Source organism: Vanacampus margaritifer, chromosome 12 (assembly GCF_051991255.1).
Source record: "Vanacampus margaritifer isolate UIUO_Vmar chromosome 12, RoL_Vmar_1.0, whole genome shotgun sequence".
Lineage (NCBI taxonomy): Eukaryota > Metazoa > Chordata > Actinopteri > Syngnathiformes > Syngnathidae > Vanacampus > Vanacampus margaritifer.
The window spans coordinates 431,863-446,933 of record NC_135443.1 but is presented as its reverse complement, the minus strand read 5'-3'; the positions used below and the strand labels follow the sequence as shown (position 1 = coordinate 446,933).

The following is a 15,071-nucleotide window of genomic DNA, read 5'->3' as shown; positions in this document are numbered from 1 at the left end:
CGTCCTAACGCGCGCGTGCGTGCGTGCGTGCGCGCTTTCAGATGGAATTACTGGAAGTGAGAAGAAGGCAAGAAGAGGAAGAGAGGAAGAAGCAGCCGCCGGCGGACGAGGCGACGGCCGCCGCGCAACAAAGGTGAGCGCAACACGCCTGGACGTCATCGCCGTCACAAGCCACAAAACATTCGCAACATTTACAATTCTTCGTATCAGCAGAAAAAGAGACTTTTTCTTCTTCTGACCTCAAAGTTGTCATGTTGTTGACGTGTGCGCGTTTGTGTGTGTGCTTGCGTGTGTGTGTGTTGTTTCCAGGGAGGGCGACGCGGCAAGTCCGAACGGGCCGAGCAGCGAGCCGGACTCCGCCAGGGTTAGTTACCGCTCGCCCGCCTACCAGCAATGCTGCAACATTCGGAACCTGCACGCGCGCACACACGCGCCGCTGCAATAGCAACGCACACACATTCCATACATGACATTGCATTACCTTGGCAATTGTTTATGCAAAATAAATATACGATAAACGATAAACAGGCACCGAAAGCCACAATTCCAAAATCATCCAATCTGAGGAGGAAGTTGAAATGATTAAAAAAAAAAAAAGGAGGGAGGGGCGAGCAATGACATAAATGAAGGAAGTGACGAAATGGAATGAAAATGAAAAGCTGGACTTCCGTCAGTCCGTCGCTTCTGCCGACACGTGATTGGACGTCCTAAAGATGATTTGACAAACGGAAGACATTTTGTGCGCTCGTCCGTCGTGTCGCGTTGAGGCCGCTTTTGGAACGCGTTTGGAGCAAACGTGCGTAACCGCGGCAACAAAAGCAGCTGGCAAGACTTGAAGGCTTTTTTGTCTTTTGACTTCTCCCGAACCCCAAAAAACATCCGACATTTTTCTTTCACTTTCCGGCAACCTCCGAAGACTCGAAACATACTTGAAGCATTTTACGGGAGGCGAAAACAAAAACGACAAACGCGCCTTTGATTTTGGACGTCAAGCCAAATGGAAGAATTCCAAAATCTGAGATCAACATGAACAAACGTGACGTTCATTTGGACGCAAATTTCGAAACACTTTCTTGAAGATTCGTCATTTGATGGACGGCAACAAAGTGCAGAAAGTCAAGCTGAAGGCGCAACAATAATTGCATTTATGATTATTTGACGACACGCACACAAATGGACATCTATTCGGCCCCCCCTCATTTGTTTTGCTTTTTCTTTCTTCTTTGCCCCCCCCCAGTCCCAGCCCGACCCCCCCGTGCTCCTGTCCACTCGCATCTTAATGTCCTTCCTCGTCCTTTACGTTGTCCTCTACAAACTCATCCACACAAATTGAAACTTGCAAATTCACAAAATGCGTCGCGCAAACCTCAATAAAAGTCCAAATGAAGAATATTTCGCATTTTAGATTGCAAAATTGTCTTCGTCATCATCATCATCATCATCATCGTCACTCCATTGCTGTTGATTTTTGTTGTCCTCATTTGAAATGTTGTCGTGATTGTTTTGTGTGCGTTTGCGCTTGTGAACGCGTCACGTCCTCGAACCAACGCAATAAAACATGTCAAGTGTCACGACGACGACGACGTCGCCTCCCACTTCATGTCTGGCTGTGTGTCGTGCGTGTGCGTCACGTGTTCATCTCATGTTGATGTGTGTGCGTGCGCGCGCGTTTAGCTCAGCAATCGACACGTGAAAAAAAAAGTTTGCCTCAAATGTGTCGTTCAGATTGATTGGACTTGGACCACATTTGACTTTTTTTCTTATTTCTGTCCAACTTTCCAAATCAACAAAAGAGTTTTACTCAACACATTTTGTAGAAACAAAAACGAAATGAAATGTTCGATTTTTCATATTTGAAAGCAGATTTTGAAGGACGCTTTTGGTCCAATAGCGACGCTCGTCGTCTTCGTCTTTTTGTGTCATCATCGTCATCGTCACGTCTTCATTCATTTAAAAACCAAAAAGTAAACGCAACATATTTGCACTTTTGAAAAGTTCTTCTTGGAGTGAAAATTGTCGTTTTTTCCCGCCTCCAAATGCTCGACTCTGCGTTTGCTCACTCGGCGCACAAGTTGAGCGCCGCCGCCGCCGCCGCCGCCGCCGCCAAAACGGAAAACAAACACTGAAACCACTTGAAGAATTTCATCATTTCAATCAGCAAACTTTCTTTTTTCAATCATACACTTGATGAGTCCTAAATGTTAGCTTATGAAAACCCTTAGTTAATAAAACCTCTCAATTAGTAATCATTAGCTAACATTAGTTAGTTATAATCATTAGTGAGTAATCAATATTCTTTGATGATAAACGTGAGTTAGCTGGTAAAGCCATGCTAGTAATAAACACAAGTTAATAATAAACATTAGCCGCCCATTCCCGTTAACGGTCGGATTGGTCGCCGGTCAGTCCTGTGGAGCGACACAGCCAGGCCAGCGTTGACGTTGTGACTGAGTGGGAAGCTGGAGCCGCCGTGCCGCGGTGCCGGCAACGGAGCGCCACCGCCGGCGGCGACCGCTTGACTCGTTGCGAGCGGCTGGTTTTCCCGCCCCAGCTCCAAGCAGGATTGGTCCCCCCTCGGCCGGCCCAGCGAGACCTTAGCGCGGTAACAAACCAACCGACGAGTGGATTGGCCTGGGCTTGGCGTGGGCGTGGCCACGGGCGTGGCGTGGGCGTGGCCACGGGTGTGGCGTGGGCGTGGTGTGCCATCCGCTTGCAAGCAATTGCGCTTGAGTGGGTTTTGATTGTTTGCGCAGTTTTTTCCCGCCTTGCATGTCGTGACTGCATGAGCTTCTTCAACAACTGCGACGCTTTCCGACTTCGCCACCAAAACGCGGCAGCAAAACCGAGACAAAATGAGTCCTGTCATGAACCATAAACGGAGCAGAACTCAGCCAGGATGCAACAGGAACAAAACTAAAACAGGACTGGACTAATCCTTGATTAAAGCAGTCTTGAATCAGTACTGACCCAGTAAAAAACATTCAGGATTCATTCAGGGATGAAATGTAAACGGATCAGGACTCAACCTGGAATGAACTCGAATGGCAGACATTTTGTCCAAACCTGGATTCATTTTGTACTTTGCCATGATTGGACCAGTACTGAACTAGAGTTAATCCATTACATAACAATTAATCAACCTGGATTCAAGCATAAATAAATACAGATTAATCCCATCATTAACCGTAAATGGAGCAGAACTCAACCAGGATTAAACAGAACTAAACAAAGACTACAACTGGACAAAGACTGGACTGGAACAATTCGGACTACATTTCAATGGTTTCAGTAATAAATAAGAACTAGACCGTGAACAAACCAGGACTGACTCTAGATTAACTGGACTAATCCTGGATTATGCCCCCCCCGTCCGTCCGTCCCCCCCCGACTCACAATTGCTTTGATGACGACGGCCGCTGCGTTGGTGGAAGGTGGACCTTCTGGATCTTTGCTGTTTGCTGTTTGCTGTTTGCTGCGTCGCCACGGCAACGCTGTGATTGTGCCGTGCTCTTAATCCCCCCCAAAAACAAGACAATCATTCTAATCTTGCTCTGAATCATCTTCATCATCATCATCATCACCTGCGGGTGCGGACGTGTGGCCTGACGGTGTCGCGTTGTTTCCAGGAGGACGGCGGCGTTGGCGAAACGGTGAACGGCGTGTCGGAGCCCAGCCCCACCGGCTCCCCGGGGGGCGCCCGCAAAACCAAAGCCGGCCAGCAGGCGGCCACGCTGCCCGTCAAGAGCCAGCAGGAGGCGCCCTCGGCGGCCAGCTCGCAGATGGAGGCCTTCCTGCACCGCAAGCACGAGTGGGAGGGGCACAACAAGAAAGCGTCCAGCAGGTAACACGTCCGCGGCGGCTTTCCCGAGCTAGCGTCACTTTGGTGGATTAGCAACGCGGGCAGACGGACGATACCATACAAGACGGACGGACGCTTTGTAGTCTGCAAAAATGCAGCCAATTAGCACCCGAACCTTTTTTTATGATTGAAATCCGTTAACTTCAAATTGATTGGCAGGTCGTGGCATCACGTCTTCTGCGTGATCAACCATCAGGAGTTGGGCTTCTACAAGGACCACAAGAGCGCCGCGCAGGGCGTCCCCTACCACGGCGAGATCCCCGTCGCGCTCAAAGACGCCGCCTGCGAGGTGGCGCTCGGGTACAAGAAGAAGAAACACGTCTTCAAGCTCAAGTCAGTCCCTCGCACCCGCAACAACATGCCAACTGCCTTTGGTCAAACATTTGCAGCCTCCTTGATTTAAGCGCGTCTTGGATTTCACATCATTGGCCGTGTCTCATTCAACAAGTCTTTGATTTGACCTTTTTCAACACATGCGCTTTTGACTCAACACTTTTTGGGTTCAATGTAGAACTTTGAATTGACGCACCCACCCTTGATTGCACACATCTGTAACTATGCGTGTCTTTGATTCAGCCCAGATCTTACGAATGCTCTTTAAGTCTTTGATTCGACACGCTTTGGATTCTTGACACGTTTTGAATGAACGGGCCTTGGATTGTTGGAATCAAAGTGTCTTTGCGTCTTCCAACCTCAACTCACCTTTCCTTCAAAGCGCCTTTGATTGGACACTTTTTTGTTTGAATGCGTCTGATGATTTGACATGCTTTGGTTTGACGCATTTGATGAGTCTTTGATTGGACACTTAATTGAATCCATTTGCGTGGTTGACGTGTTTTTGATTCCGTGTATCTTTGATGTGATGCACGTTAAACTCACTGCATGTTTTGGTCGGCGTGTCTTTGACGTGTGACGGACATCAACACGTGTCTTTGATTCAAGGTGCTTTTGGATTCAACCAGCCTGTGATTGGCCTTTTCATCCTGTTCGGTGAATAATGTGTGTCTTTGATCCCAACAGAGTCACTGACGGCAACGAGTATCTCTTCCAAGCCAAAGATGATGTGAGTAACGACTCCTTGAAAGCATTTTTCATTTGAATGCGCTTCGCTACTGGATTTATCTCAGTTCAGTCAAGATACGATCGGTTTCTGGTATCATTCTTCTTCGGTCCCGATTCCCAGTTTCGGCCAGGTTTAGTCTCGTTTTAATGTTCCCGTTTTCAGTGTCGTGAATGCTAACGCTAACGCTAGCGGCATTTGTGATGTTTTTGCGGCGCAGGAGGAAATGAACTCGTGGATCTCCACCATCTCGGCGGCCATTTTGGGCGAGAAGGGCGAGGTGACGCCGAGCAGCCACAGCACGCCGGCGCCCGCCGCCGCCCGCGCCCACACCATGCCGGCCTCGGCCGCTCGCTCGGTCACTGTGCCCACCTCGGCTTCGGCCGAGGTGGCGCCGGCGGCCGAGTCCAGCCCGGGCAAGCGCGACAAAGACAAAGAGAAACGCTTCAGTCTCTTCAGCAAGAAGAAATAAACGCTGACGACTAACACCCCCTCCCACTTTCCTTCCCCTTCTTCCTCTTCCTGTTGGTCCCTCTGGTGCTGATTGGCTCGTCCCCGGTCGCCTGGGGGCTGCTGGTACCATGTCAACCCCACCCTCTGGATTTTACGCCGCTCATAGTCGTAAAACGTCAAATATGAAGAAGAAATAATAACAATAACCACGTTAGTCTCGTGTAGCTTTTCCACTTTTAGCCGTCCGGACGCTCGCTCGCGCGCGTGCAGAATCCACCCCCACCATCCCCCCCCCCCCCCCTCCCTCTTTGTCTTCTTCCGATGCGAGCCGCTCCAGCGCGTCCCTTGGAGCCGAAAGTGTCCACTCTGTGCCTAACAACAATCCACCCCCGGCTCAGAGTTAGTCCTGCTTTAAACTCGTTTTTCGTTTGTTTAGTTGTGGTTTCATTCTGGTCCAATTTGGGTTTAATCCCGGTGCAGTCCGGTCCTGGTTCAGGCTTGGTTTAATCCCGATTTGGTCCACTTCTGGCTAAAGACAGATTGATTAATTGCTTAGACCAGGTTTACTCCAGATCTGATGCAGTCCAGGTTGAAACCTTGTTTATTCCTAATTGAATCCAGATTTGGTCCTTGGTTCCACCGGACCAGATTGAATCCAGGTTTGGGCCTGATTGAGTCCTGTTGTGACTTTATGGTTGAAGGTTTTTGAGTGCTCCTGTCTCATAGCGATCTCTGATGGTCTTGCTCGACTTCTGAGGTCAATTGTGTGTAAGAAAAAAAGAAAGAATAATCCATGGTATTCTCATGATACTCGTAATCTGCGTACTGGACTCTAAGGCCTTGATTAGTCACAAATGAACCCAGGTCTGATCCAAATCTGCTTTAATCCCGGTTTAGTCCAGCTTCAGTCCAGTTCTGCTTCTGTCCACATGTAATCCTTGTTGAGACCGGATTTAGTTAAAATCTGAATTCCTTAATATGTACAAGTTGTGTATAAAAAGAAAACGGAAAAACCCCTAATCTGCCGTATTCTCGCCTCTACTAATCTGCTTGATGGACTGAAAGTGTCAATGAAAGAAGAAAGAATGTTGATCTTCTTGACGTGTGCTGGCCTTTCAAAACGTCATCTTCTTCTTCTTCTTCTCATCACATTTAGAACCACGTAAGTCGCTTGGCGCTTTTTGATGGTGGCTTGCTTTTTCTTTGCTTTTTCTTTCTGTCCTTTTCTCTGGCCTCCAATGAACAAAATCCAACTCCGCCTGGTAACAAAGCAGCCAATGAGAGGCAGCCTGGCTTTCGGGTGCGCTCGTTTTGCACTCCTGGCGGACATTTTTTTCCACTCTGTTCTCTTTTTCAGCGTGTGGTGTGTATGCGCGCCGTGATCACCGTAACCGTAGTAACCGGCACTGATATGTCGTTAGTTCATCCCGCACGTTTGATAATGCCACCACGGGGGTTTGTGCGGTGTGTTTAGGGGTCCTGATGGGGTCGCAAGGGGGGTCACTGCTAGTTGGATGTGCACCTGTAGACTCCCCCTGTCCTCCCCCCTCCCTTGTGCCCCTCTCCTTCCACTCCTCTCTCTCTCTCTCTCTTTCTCTCTCGCTCTCTCTCTCTCTCTCTGTTACATAAATGCAAAGAGCCATTAAAATGCTTTTAAAACAAAAGCTTACTTTGTGTTTCTTGCAATGCATGGCGTCACTTCCTGCGTTGTTATAAACATCAATAGTCCACACGTTGGTTGTTTTAAGGAAAATTTAAAAAATAAAAAAAAGGACATGATTGTCGACAGTGATCACAATTGAATGCTAACGCTGATCATCTTTCTTGAATGCAGGTTTAGTCCTGTTCCATTTCTGGTTAATTACTTGATTCATTTAAAGGATAACTCAAGAGGAAGTCAGACTCTTGCTTCAATCCAGGTTTGGTGCTAATTGAATCTAGATGTGATTTTGTCTAGACCAGGTAAAATTGTTTATTTTACTAATATTGATTTCATTATTTACAATACATCAGTTAACCAAGTATTTAAGGATATGCACAAATAACACAAAACTTAAGAAAAAAATATCTTTTAATGGACCTGTTTTAGGGAGAACCAGCTCAATTAACGCAGAAATATGACAGGACTGACTCTTGATCCAGTAAATGGTGGATGGTCGGAGTAAACACGGTCCCCAATGTGGATCCTGGGTCATACTTTGCTTCACAGGTCCAGCCCACAATCCAGTTGGACCGCGTCACAGGCTGCAGTAGTGCCAGATGTCCACTCGGTGGCGTCCTTCTCATTAGCACTTCCTCAACAAGGTTGTAGGAAGTGACGTCATTGTTTAGGCGGTTTGGAGCGGAAACCAAATTAGTTGTTACCATAGCAAAAGTGATGGTTTTTTTTTTGTTTTTATTGGCATCCCTTGTCAAATTGTTGATGCGCGCCTTTGCTATTACCATGGCAACCGCATTGCAACACGTCAACTCGGAACATTTGGCTTTGTGTTGTTGGGGCCGTGAATCACCAAATGTTCAGATGCAGATTGTGTGTGCGTGAGTGCGTGAGTGCGTGCGTGGTCAGCTGTTGTCAACAAGCGCTAATGAGGACTTGTGATGTCACACGGCGAGGAGGAGGTGAGCCTGCATTGTGTGTCTTCATGATGGTCACAATCACAAATATCGAATGTGGAAATATGTTCATGCAGAAGTGAGGGCAAGTTGCCCTCTTCTTAGGTCACCTCCACTACAAACAAACAAGAAGTCGGAGAGAAGAAAGTTGTTTATTCCAATAAAAAATAATAATTAAAAAATAATCACAAGTTTAGGAATTTTGTTTTATTATTTTTATGACACTATTCAGTATTAGTAATTCAGAGAGTTGTAATATAAGAATAAGTTGTTTTGTTTTATGGGAAAAGGTCATTCAATTGGTTTAAGAACTTAGTTTGAGGGAGGAAAATCGTATATACCTCGCGGTATTTGTGAGTTGACAAACTCCGGAGAATCCATCTTGTAACGTTCCCGCTGCAGCCGATCTTTTCTCGATCGGACCAATCAGGCGTTGCTTAAGCAGGCCGAAACCAATAAGCGCCCATGGCGGGGGGAAATAAACAAACCTAACAGACGATGCAGCAATTAATTATGTTCTCGCAGCATTACTCACTGCTTCCTTGTTGAATTTAAACAGCGAGAAACCGTTGCCTTGATTGGTCAAAACAAAATGTTGCAAAGATGCCGCATCGTCCAATCAGCTCGAAGTATTGTACAGCAAGCCCCGCCTTTCCCGAACGGGTCTGCCAAGTGAAGTACCAGATTGATAATGTGAATTTGTGAAGAACTCCCGCGAGTAAATCACAATTATCAATCTGGCTGGCGAGGTTACGCCGACTCAGCAATCGTCATAATTTACAAACTGCTTCGTGTTGGCGTCGTTCGGTGCAATGCATGCTGGGTATTGTGGTCAATGTCAAGCGTGTCGGCGAATAAACGACTGCATATACACAATGGTGCAAACGCAGTTGTCCTTTGTTTTTTTTAAACGTGTACTTTTCTGTGAATATGTAAAATACATAGCATCAAGTTGAGTTTTGTTTTCTGGTAAACAAAAGATCACGTGGTGGGAAGTAGGCTTGGACCGGAAACAAAGAAGGAAGATGAGGGGCGAGGAGAGAATGTGGTCTCACGCGGTTGCGATTTGGGATCCCCTCGTCTAACTGCACTTTGTCGTTGACACGCGCAGCACCTGGACGTAAGTCAAGTGCGTTTCGTGTGTAAACTATTTATCGTTATTTAAAAGCGTCAAGAAGTCAGTGTCGGCTAGACAAGTTTTGGTCGAACGTATCCAGTAAGCTGTGGCTTGTAAATAAACGATCTCGGAGAGCAGCTAGCCTTAGCCTTAGCCAGCCCCGGCGTCCGGTGTGGCGATGAAAGCGCGTGAAGGTTCCGTCCTGGTGCAGCGGATCGCGCGGCAGGCGCTCATCACCTTCTGCCAGCCGCCTCACGCCTTCCGCGAGAAGCACCAGCAGCTGCTGGGCCTCATGAGCCAGGCGAGAGCCGCCGACCTCCGGCTGGCGCCGCCCGACGGCGGCCGCGGCTCGTCCCCTCTCCGCGCCGCCGCCCCCCCGCCGGTCACGTACATGCACATCTGCGAGACGGAGCACTTCAGCATGGGCGTGTTCCTCCTGGCGAGCGGCGCCCGCATCCCCCTGCACGACCACCCGGGCATGCACGGCGCGCTCAAAGTCTTGTACGGCAAGCTGCGCGTCAGCTGCTTCGACAGGCTGGACAGAGCGACGGGCGAGCGGACCTCCCGGCCGCAAGTGGGCGCTGTGCGGCGCTCGGTGCTGCGGTCCAGCGCCGAATACACGGACGCCAGCGAGCCGTGCGTGCTGGCGCCCGACCGGGACAACCTGCACCAGATCGACGCCGTGGACGGACCCGCCGCCTTCATGGATGTCCTGGCGCCGCCCTACGACCCTGACGACGGGCGGGACTGTCGCTACTTCCGGGTGCTCCAGGGGGCCGAGCCCCGGGACCCGCACGGCCGCGAGGTCTGGCTCATGGAGATCGCGCAGCCCGTGTCGTTCTGGTGCGGGACCGAGCCCTACCCGGGCCCGGAAGTGCGCCTCTGACGCCCGCCCAGACCCTTAATTGGCGACGATTGTGACCAGAGACGTTTGGATTGGTCATTCCAACTTTTCTTGAGCAAGGCGAAGGCGCAGATTTTCACCTGGGTCAAATCTGCCGGCACCGCACACCACCAGACAAAAATTCCGCAAAAACTTCAGTACAGCGGTGTTTTGACTTTATATTCTTGATGAGTTTGTTGTTTGATTTTTGCTAGTGGGGGGGGGGGGGGGGTGGGGGTGGGGGGGTTATGCCAACATTTTAATTTGGCCCGAGCTTCAGATTTGCTGCCACCTGGTGGGGAAGTGTACAAAATAGAGCAAGGAAAGTAACCGTCATTGTGCTTGTATCCCAATTGTAGTTGAGTAATGCCCTGGCATGTGGGCAAGGAGAGCCACATTCACTGTTAATTTAACGGGACAAAACTTCCAACACTCAAGTGCAAAATGTCAATACTGTACAGGCGTGTAGCTGCTGTCGGCCACAACTTACGCCCAGCTAATCACATGCAGACAGTTCATTTTTAATGTTTTCGTGAACTACAGGCTATTTTTTTTCTAAAACAATGTGAATTCATCTCAGTGTGGAAACTGATTTGATACATGAGCCAAGTGCATGATGAGCTTGCTTGCTCACTGACTGAAATCAACTCAAAAGTCAAGGTCGCCCTATGTGATGAAATAGAAAGGTGATTAATCGATTACCAAAAGAATGATGATCTTTTTTATTTAACATGGTCCAAATATTCAGAATTTTGGCTCCAACTGTAAATATTGTTTGATTTCTGTAGTTCTCCATGTTAAGCGGACTGACGATCTTTGTTTTGAACCAAAATAAAACGATTGTTTTTACTTTGGACAACAGTGATCAACGATTTGTGCCGATTTTCCTCACGTTAACAGACCAAACCAGTAACGGAATAAGATGGACTTCTGTTTGTGCTCTGTCCATTTAAAATATGGTGTTGAAAAGGAAATGGTAACTTTACACTTTTGAGCATCGACTCGAATCATCAGATTGATCAACTACTGAACTAATGGTTAGTTGCAGCCCTAAAATAATTTGAAAATGTACCCGTTGAGAAATGCAACGTTTGGTTGAACGTCAAGCGACTGCTTAATTGTTTGTTCTGCCATCTTGTGAACGAGTACTGAATTGTTCTGCCTGTCACTGTACATCGCTGGCGTAGATAGTTGAACGAGGAGGTTGGTGTGAATGCAGCGTTCTTTCTCGGGCTTTTGGGCATGTGCGGCAATGCAGGCTGTTGCAGCCAGGGGGCGCGCTTGAATCGCATGACGTCACCGGCATGACCGCAATCTCTTCCTAAGCGTCCTTCAAGCTGCTTGATTGAACGGAATTGTTTGTCGTCGTCATGACGCATTTGAAACATTTAATTGATGAAGAATCGTTGACGTGAAGGCAAATTGTGACTCCAAATAAAAACATGATTGGAAATGTTCAGCCTTTTGTGTCACTTGGAGCCCATTTGGGCTCGTCTTTTGTTCCTTTAACAGTTGAATGCTTGAGTGGCAGCTTTTATTTAGTTTGAAGTAAAAAAAAAAAAAAAAGTCCAACATGTTGCACACAAACACAAAAATGTACTTTTGAAAAGAAAAAGTTTAATCTTCAGTTTCAGTAGAAAAAAACAAAAAGTAAACTTTTTGAAAAAGTTGAACCTTCAGGTGTGACATCACTCCCAGACCACGCCCCCATGTGTAACCTTCACGATCAATCATTCATCATTGAGATTTTTTTTTTCTTCATTAATTGTATAATCCAGCCGGAGTCGCGCTGACATCCCGAATGAACGTACATAAACATGTTTTATTTTTAGCTTTTTTGTGCTTTGTTGACTCCGTTGTTTCCGTCTTTTTCCTCATTAACGTCATCAAGGGGCGGAGACTTTCTCTCCTAATTGACCGTCCCCAGAAAGTGGCAGGGTTGATTTGAATGATTTTTTTAACAACAATTGTGATAAAGCAGCTTTTGTCTTGATGTGGCAAACAAATGAATGACGGATATCTTGATCCGTCCTGCGTTGAAAGAATGAAAATTGGGGAAGGTCAGAAAATGGAGTTTTATGCATGGAAGTGCAAAACTAACTGCTAATGTGGAGTTAACATTTTGGACTTGCAAATATGTTTGTACGTTCGAACATCCTTGCAATATATTCAACCATATTTGCCAGTAGGCTAAATGCTAAAAACATAGCATGTTCCCCATAATGCCACTTGCGCATGCAGAAAAGGTTTTATTTGTAGCATTTGGCCTACGAGTACATTCAAAGGTGCTCGCGTCCAAAATGTCGACGCCACTTTGGCAGTTCCACGCTTGGGTACGTTCGAAATGCTAATGAAGGTGGCTGGCCATGTTGCGGACTCCCTGAGATGAGATATCAGCGCCCTCGCGCGTCCTCCTGCTGGCGGGCGGCGTCAGTGGGCGGGGCCTTTCCTGTCTCTGCCCCGCAGGTGGACGTTGACGTGGCGCCGGCGCTCGTCGCTGCGCGCGAACTTCCTGCCGCAGGTGTCGCAGGAGAAGGGCTTCTCGCCGGTGTGCGTGCGCACGTGCGTGGTCAGGTGGTCGCTGCGGCCGAAGGCGCGCATGCAGATGCGGCACTGGAAGGGCTTGTGGCCCGTGTGGATGCGCAGGTGGCGGCTCAGCTCGTCGGAGCGCGAGAAGCGCCGCTCGCAGCCCTCGGCCGGGCACGCGTACGGACGCTGGTGCACGGGCGTCTTGCTGGGTCGGCACGGGTACTTGCGCGGTCGCAGGATGGGCCTGGGGGAGGGGAGGGGCGAGCACAGTCCACGTTAGTCCATCGAATCATCTTTGCCCATTCACATCAATGCAAATGCCACACATCCCTTTTCGTTTTCGTTTTCGTTTTTACAAATGTGAACAATGAAATTGCCCTCGGGCTCGCATTGGGAACGTCACATCTCACCTGCTGTTTGGTCACATGACGTTCGCAATGCGAACCCGAGGGCAATTTGACATCATTTTCAGTCAACAGGTTCGAATGATGTTGATGAAAATGAAAAAAAAAAGAGACCTTTAAAAAAATAAACACATTTATTGAGGAACTTTTTTTTTTTTCCCCCCACTAGCCGCGACGTCAACCAGTTTATGATGGATGACAACTTTTTGAGCAGTCAACCGCAAGGAAACGTTTTGAAAGCTCTTGCGGGCTGCATAAAATGAGACGTGGGGCCAGATCCGGCCCACAAGCCTCGACTTGTTTGACCGCTGGCCGAAAACCGTTCCGAGTCTTCTGTCAGTACCTGAGCGGGAGGTTGTGCCCCTCAGCAGTGGCAGCAGCGGAGGTCGTCATCGTAGGCGGGGGCGGGGCCGCCGGGGGCGGCGGTGGCGCGCCCAGAGTGAAATTCCGGATGGTGTTGAGCGGGGTGAGTGGGGGGGCCAAGCGGAGCGAGTCCAAAGCGTACGCCGCCACCGACTTCCGGTCCGGGAAGGTCGCCTGGGGGGAGTACACCCCCCCGACGCCGTAGTCGGCCACCAGCGGGGCTTTTGGCGTCGAGTTGTAGGAGGGCGCCGCGTGGTAGGCTACCGCGCCGCAGGTGGGCGTGGCCAGGTAACCCCCACTGGACGGGTCTTGGTACACGTCACCGCTGCACGAGTACGACGAGGGCGGGGCCGGGTGCAGGTGCGCGTGCGTGTAGGGAGGCGCGTACATGTGGCTGACGTCAGGCTGGCCGTGAGCCATGACGTCGTCCGACGCTGGGGGCGAGGCGACGTCCGCGCTAACCACGCCCACCGCGTCACTCCACGCGCGTCCTCCGTCCGCGCACAACTGCACGGGGAGCGCGCGCCAAGTTGCCACGTAGTGCGCGAGTGGACGCTCACCTGGATGACAGACAGACAGACAACAGACAGACAGACCGGTAAGGACGGAGAATGTTTCACGCACGCGTCATCAAGCGGCAGCCGTGGCGGATCGAACGGCAGACTTTTAGCGCCAAAACGCTTACCGGCTTCATCGTCTTCCGCTTGAATTTGCGCTTCTTGGCCTTGTTGCTCTTCTTGTTTGACGACAAACGCGGACACGCGCTCGAGGGAGCCCATTAAAGAGCTCATCGTGGCGGGCAGCACATTCAAAAGTGACGCTCGGGAAATCCTCCCTGCAGGCTTTTTAAAGGGAATCCGTGACGTCATTGACCAAATTTGGACACACCGGCCTTGGAGCCATCATCAGCTCCAAAAACAATGAGCAGCATCACCGCAACGGCCATAAATGTCGGATCCTGCCAGTGCGCGCGCGTGCGCGTGCGTGCGTGCGTCTACTTTGTAAACACTCGCAGTGGAAACTCGGGATACACTTTCTTATTCGTGAGCACTAAAACACGTGTCCACATTTTGCAGTGGCAAAGTGTACATGTCATTGAGGTGACGCCGTCAGGATCCCAGCACTGATCAGTGAGTTAAAAAACAAAAAACAAAATCACTGATTCGATCAAATCGATGTCGTTCAGCAACAGCCCACAAATAGTCCACATTTGCATTTCAATGACGCCCATTCAAATGCTTTGGGAAAACATAACGATTAAACCCCCAAAATGTTGATGCACGCGAAAGGGAATAGGGAAAAGCAGCTAAAATATTCCCAAATCCTGGAAAGGAAATGTCGGAAAACAATCGGACTGTCGATTCTGTGAAACGATGGCAGCACAAAACGTCCCTGGAGTGAACAAAATTGTGTTTGCGATCTTATTTTGCTGATTGATCAGCAAAATACAACTGATCAACGATCTTGCATCTCCCGATCCCGCCCACCTAATATTTTTTTAATCGTTAGGGTTATTAACATTACACTAGTGTTTGTTTTCTTTGTCAGACTTGAATGTTTCATAATATTGGCTATTTTGTTCAGACGTCACATGAGGAAAAAAGTTCAATCGCACGCTTGATTGTGATAAATGTCACTTTTTAACATCATCTGTTATCACATTAAAACGTGATCATTTTGACTTGCATCTTGTTAATGCCTTAATGTGGACTCGCAGTAGGGTTGCAAAATTCCAGGAATTTTCCAAATGGGAAACTTTCCATGGGAATTAGCGGGAATTTATGGGGGAA

General features: G+C 48.8%; 3 protein-coding genes across 4 annotated transcripts in view; 2 read left to right on the top strand and 1 right to left on the bottom strand.

Annotated features, from left to right (window-relative positions):
* sptbn1 (spectrin, beta, non-erythrocytic 1) overlaps window positions 1-7,036 on the top strand; it is a 51,402-nt gene extending 44,366 nt beyond the window's left edge. For both annotated transcript variants that reach the window (XM_077581590.1, XM_077581591.1), the window contains 6 exons: window positions 42-133; window positions 310-364; window positions 3,627-3,841; window positions 4,019-4,192; window positions 4,880-4,922; window positions 5,140-7,036. In XM_077581590.1, coding sequence (XP_077437716.1) covers window positions 42-133; window positions 310-364; window positions 3,627-3,841; window positions 4,019-4,192; window positions 4,880-4,922; window positions 5,140-5,391 — 831 coding nt within the window. In that variant the 3' untranslated portion in view covers window positions 5,392-7,036. The remainder of the gene's footprint in view (window positions 1-41; window positions 134-309; window positions 365-3,626; window positions 3,842-4,018; window positions 4,193-4,879; window positions 4,923-5,139) is intronic.
* A 1,963-nt stretch (window positions 7,037-8,999) lies between these two features.
* LOC144061279 (2-aminoethanethiol dioxygenase-like) lies at window positions 9,000-10,197 on the top strand. The gene has a single exon (XM_077581593.1). The coding sequence runs from the start codon at window positions 9,281-9,283 to the stop codon at window positions 9,986-9,988; it is 708 nt and encodes a 235-aa protein (XP_077437719.1). The 5' UTR covers window positions 9,000-9,280; the 3' UTR covers window positions 9,989-10,197.
* A 1,476-nt stretch (window positions 10,198-11,673) lies between these two features.
* Window positions 11,674-14,750, bottom strand: LOC144061278 (E3 SUMO-protein ligase EGR2-like). Its single transcript, XM_077581592.1, has 3 exons — window positions 13,967-14,750; window positions 13,262-13,841; window positions 11,674-12,758 (listed from the first exon to the last, which is right to left on the bottom strand). Exons 1-3 carry the CDS (start codon window positions 14,148-14,150, stop codon window positions 12,416-12,418), a joined length of 1,107 nt encoding a protein of 368 aa, XP_077437718.1. The 5' UTR covers window positions 14,151-14,750; the 3' UTR covers window positions 11,674-12,415.
* Between the last annotated feature and the right edge of the window lie 321 nt (window positions 14,751-15,071).

Coding starts and splice junctions, on each gene's coding strand:
- LOC144061279 (XM_077581593.1), top strand. CDS start 9,281: ATGAAAGCGCGTGAAGGTTCCGTCCTGGTGCAGCGGATCGCGCGGCAG.
- LOC144061278 (XM_077581592.1), bottom strand. CDS start 14,150: ATGACGTCACGGATTCCCTTTAAAAAGCCTGCAGGGAGGATTTCCCGA. Junction 13,842..13,966: donor AGCGGAAGACGATGAAGCCG/GTAAGCGTTTTG, acceptor TCTGTCATCCAG/GTGAGCGTCCACTCGCGCAC. Junction 12,759..13,261: donor GGGCACAACCTCCCGCTCAG/GTACTGACAGAA, acceptor CCCCTCCCCCAG/GCCCATCCTGCGACCGCGCA.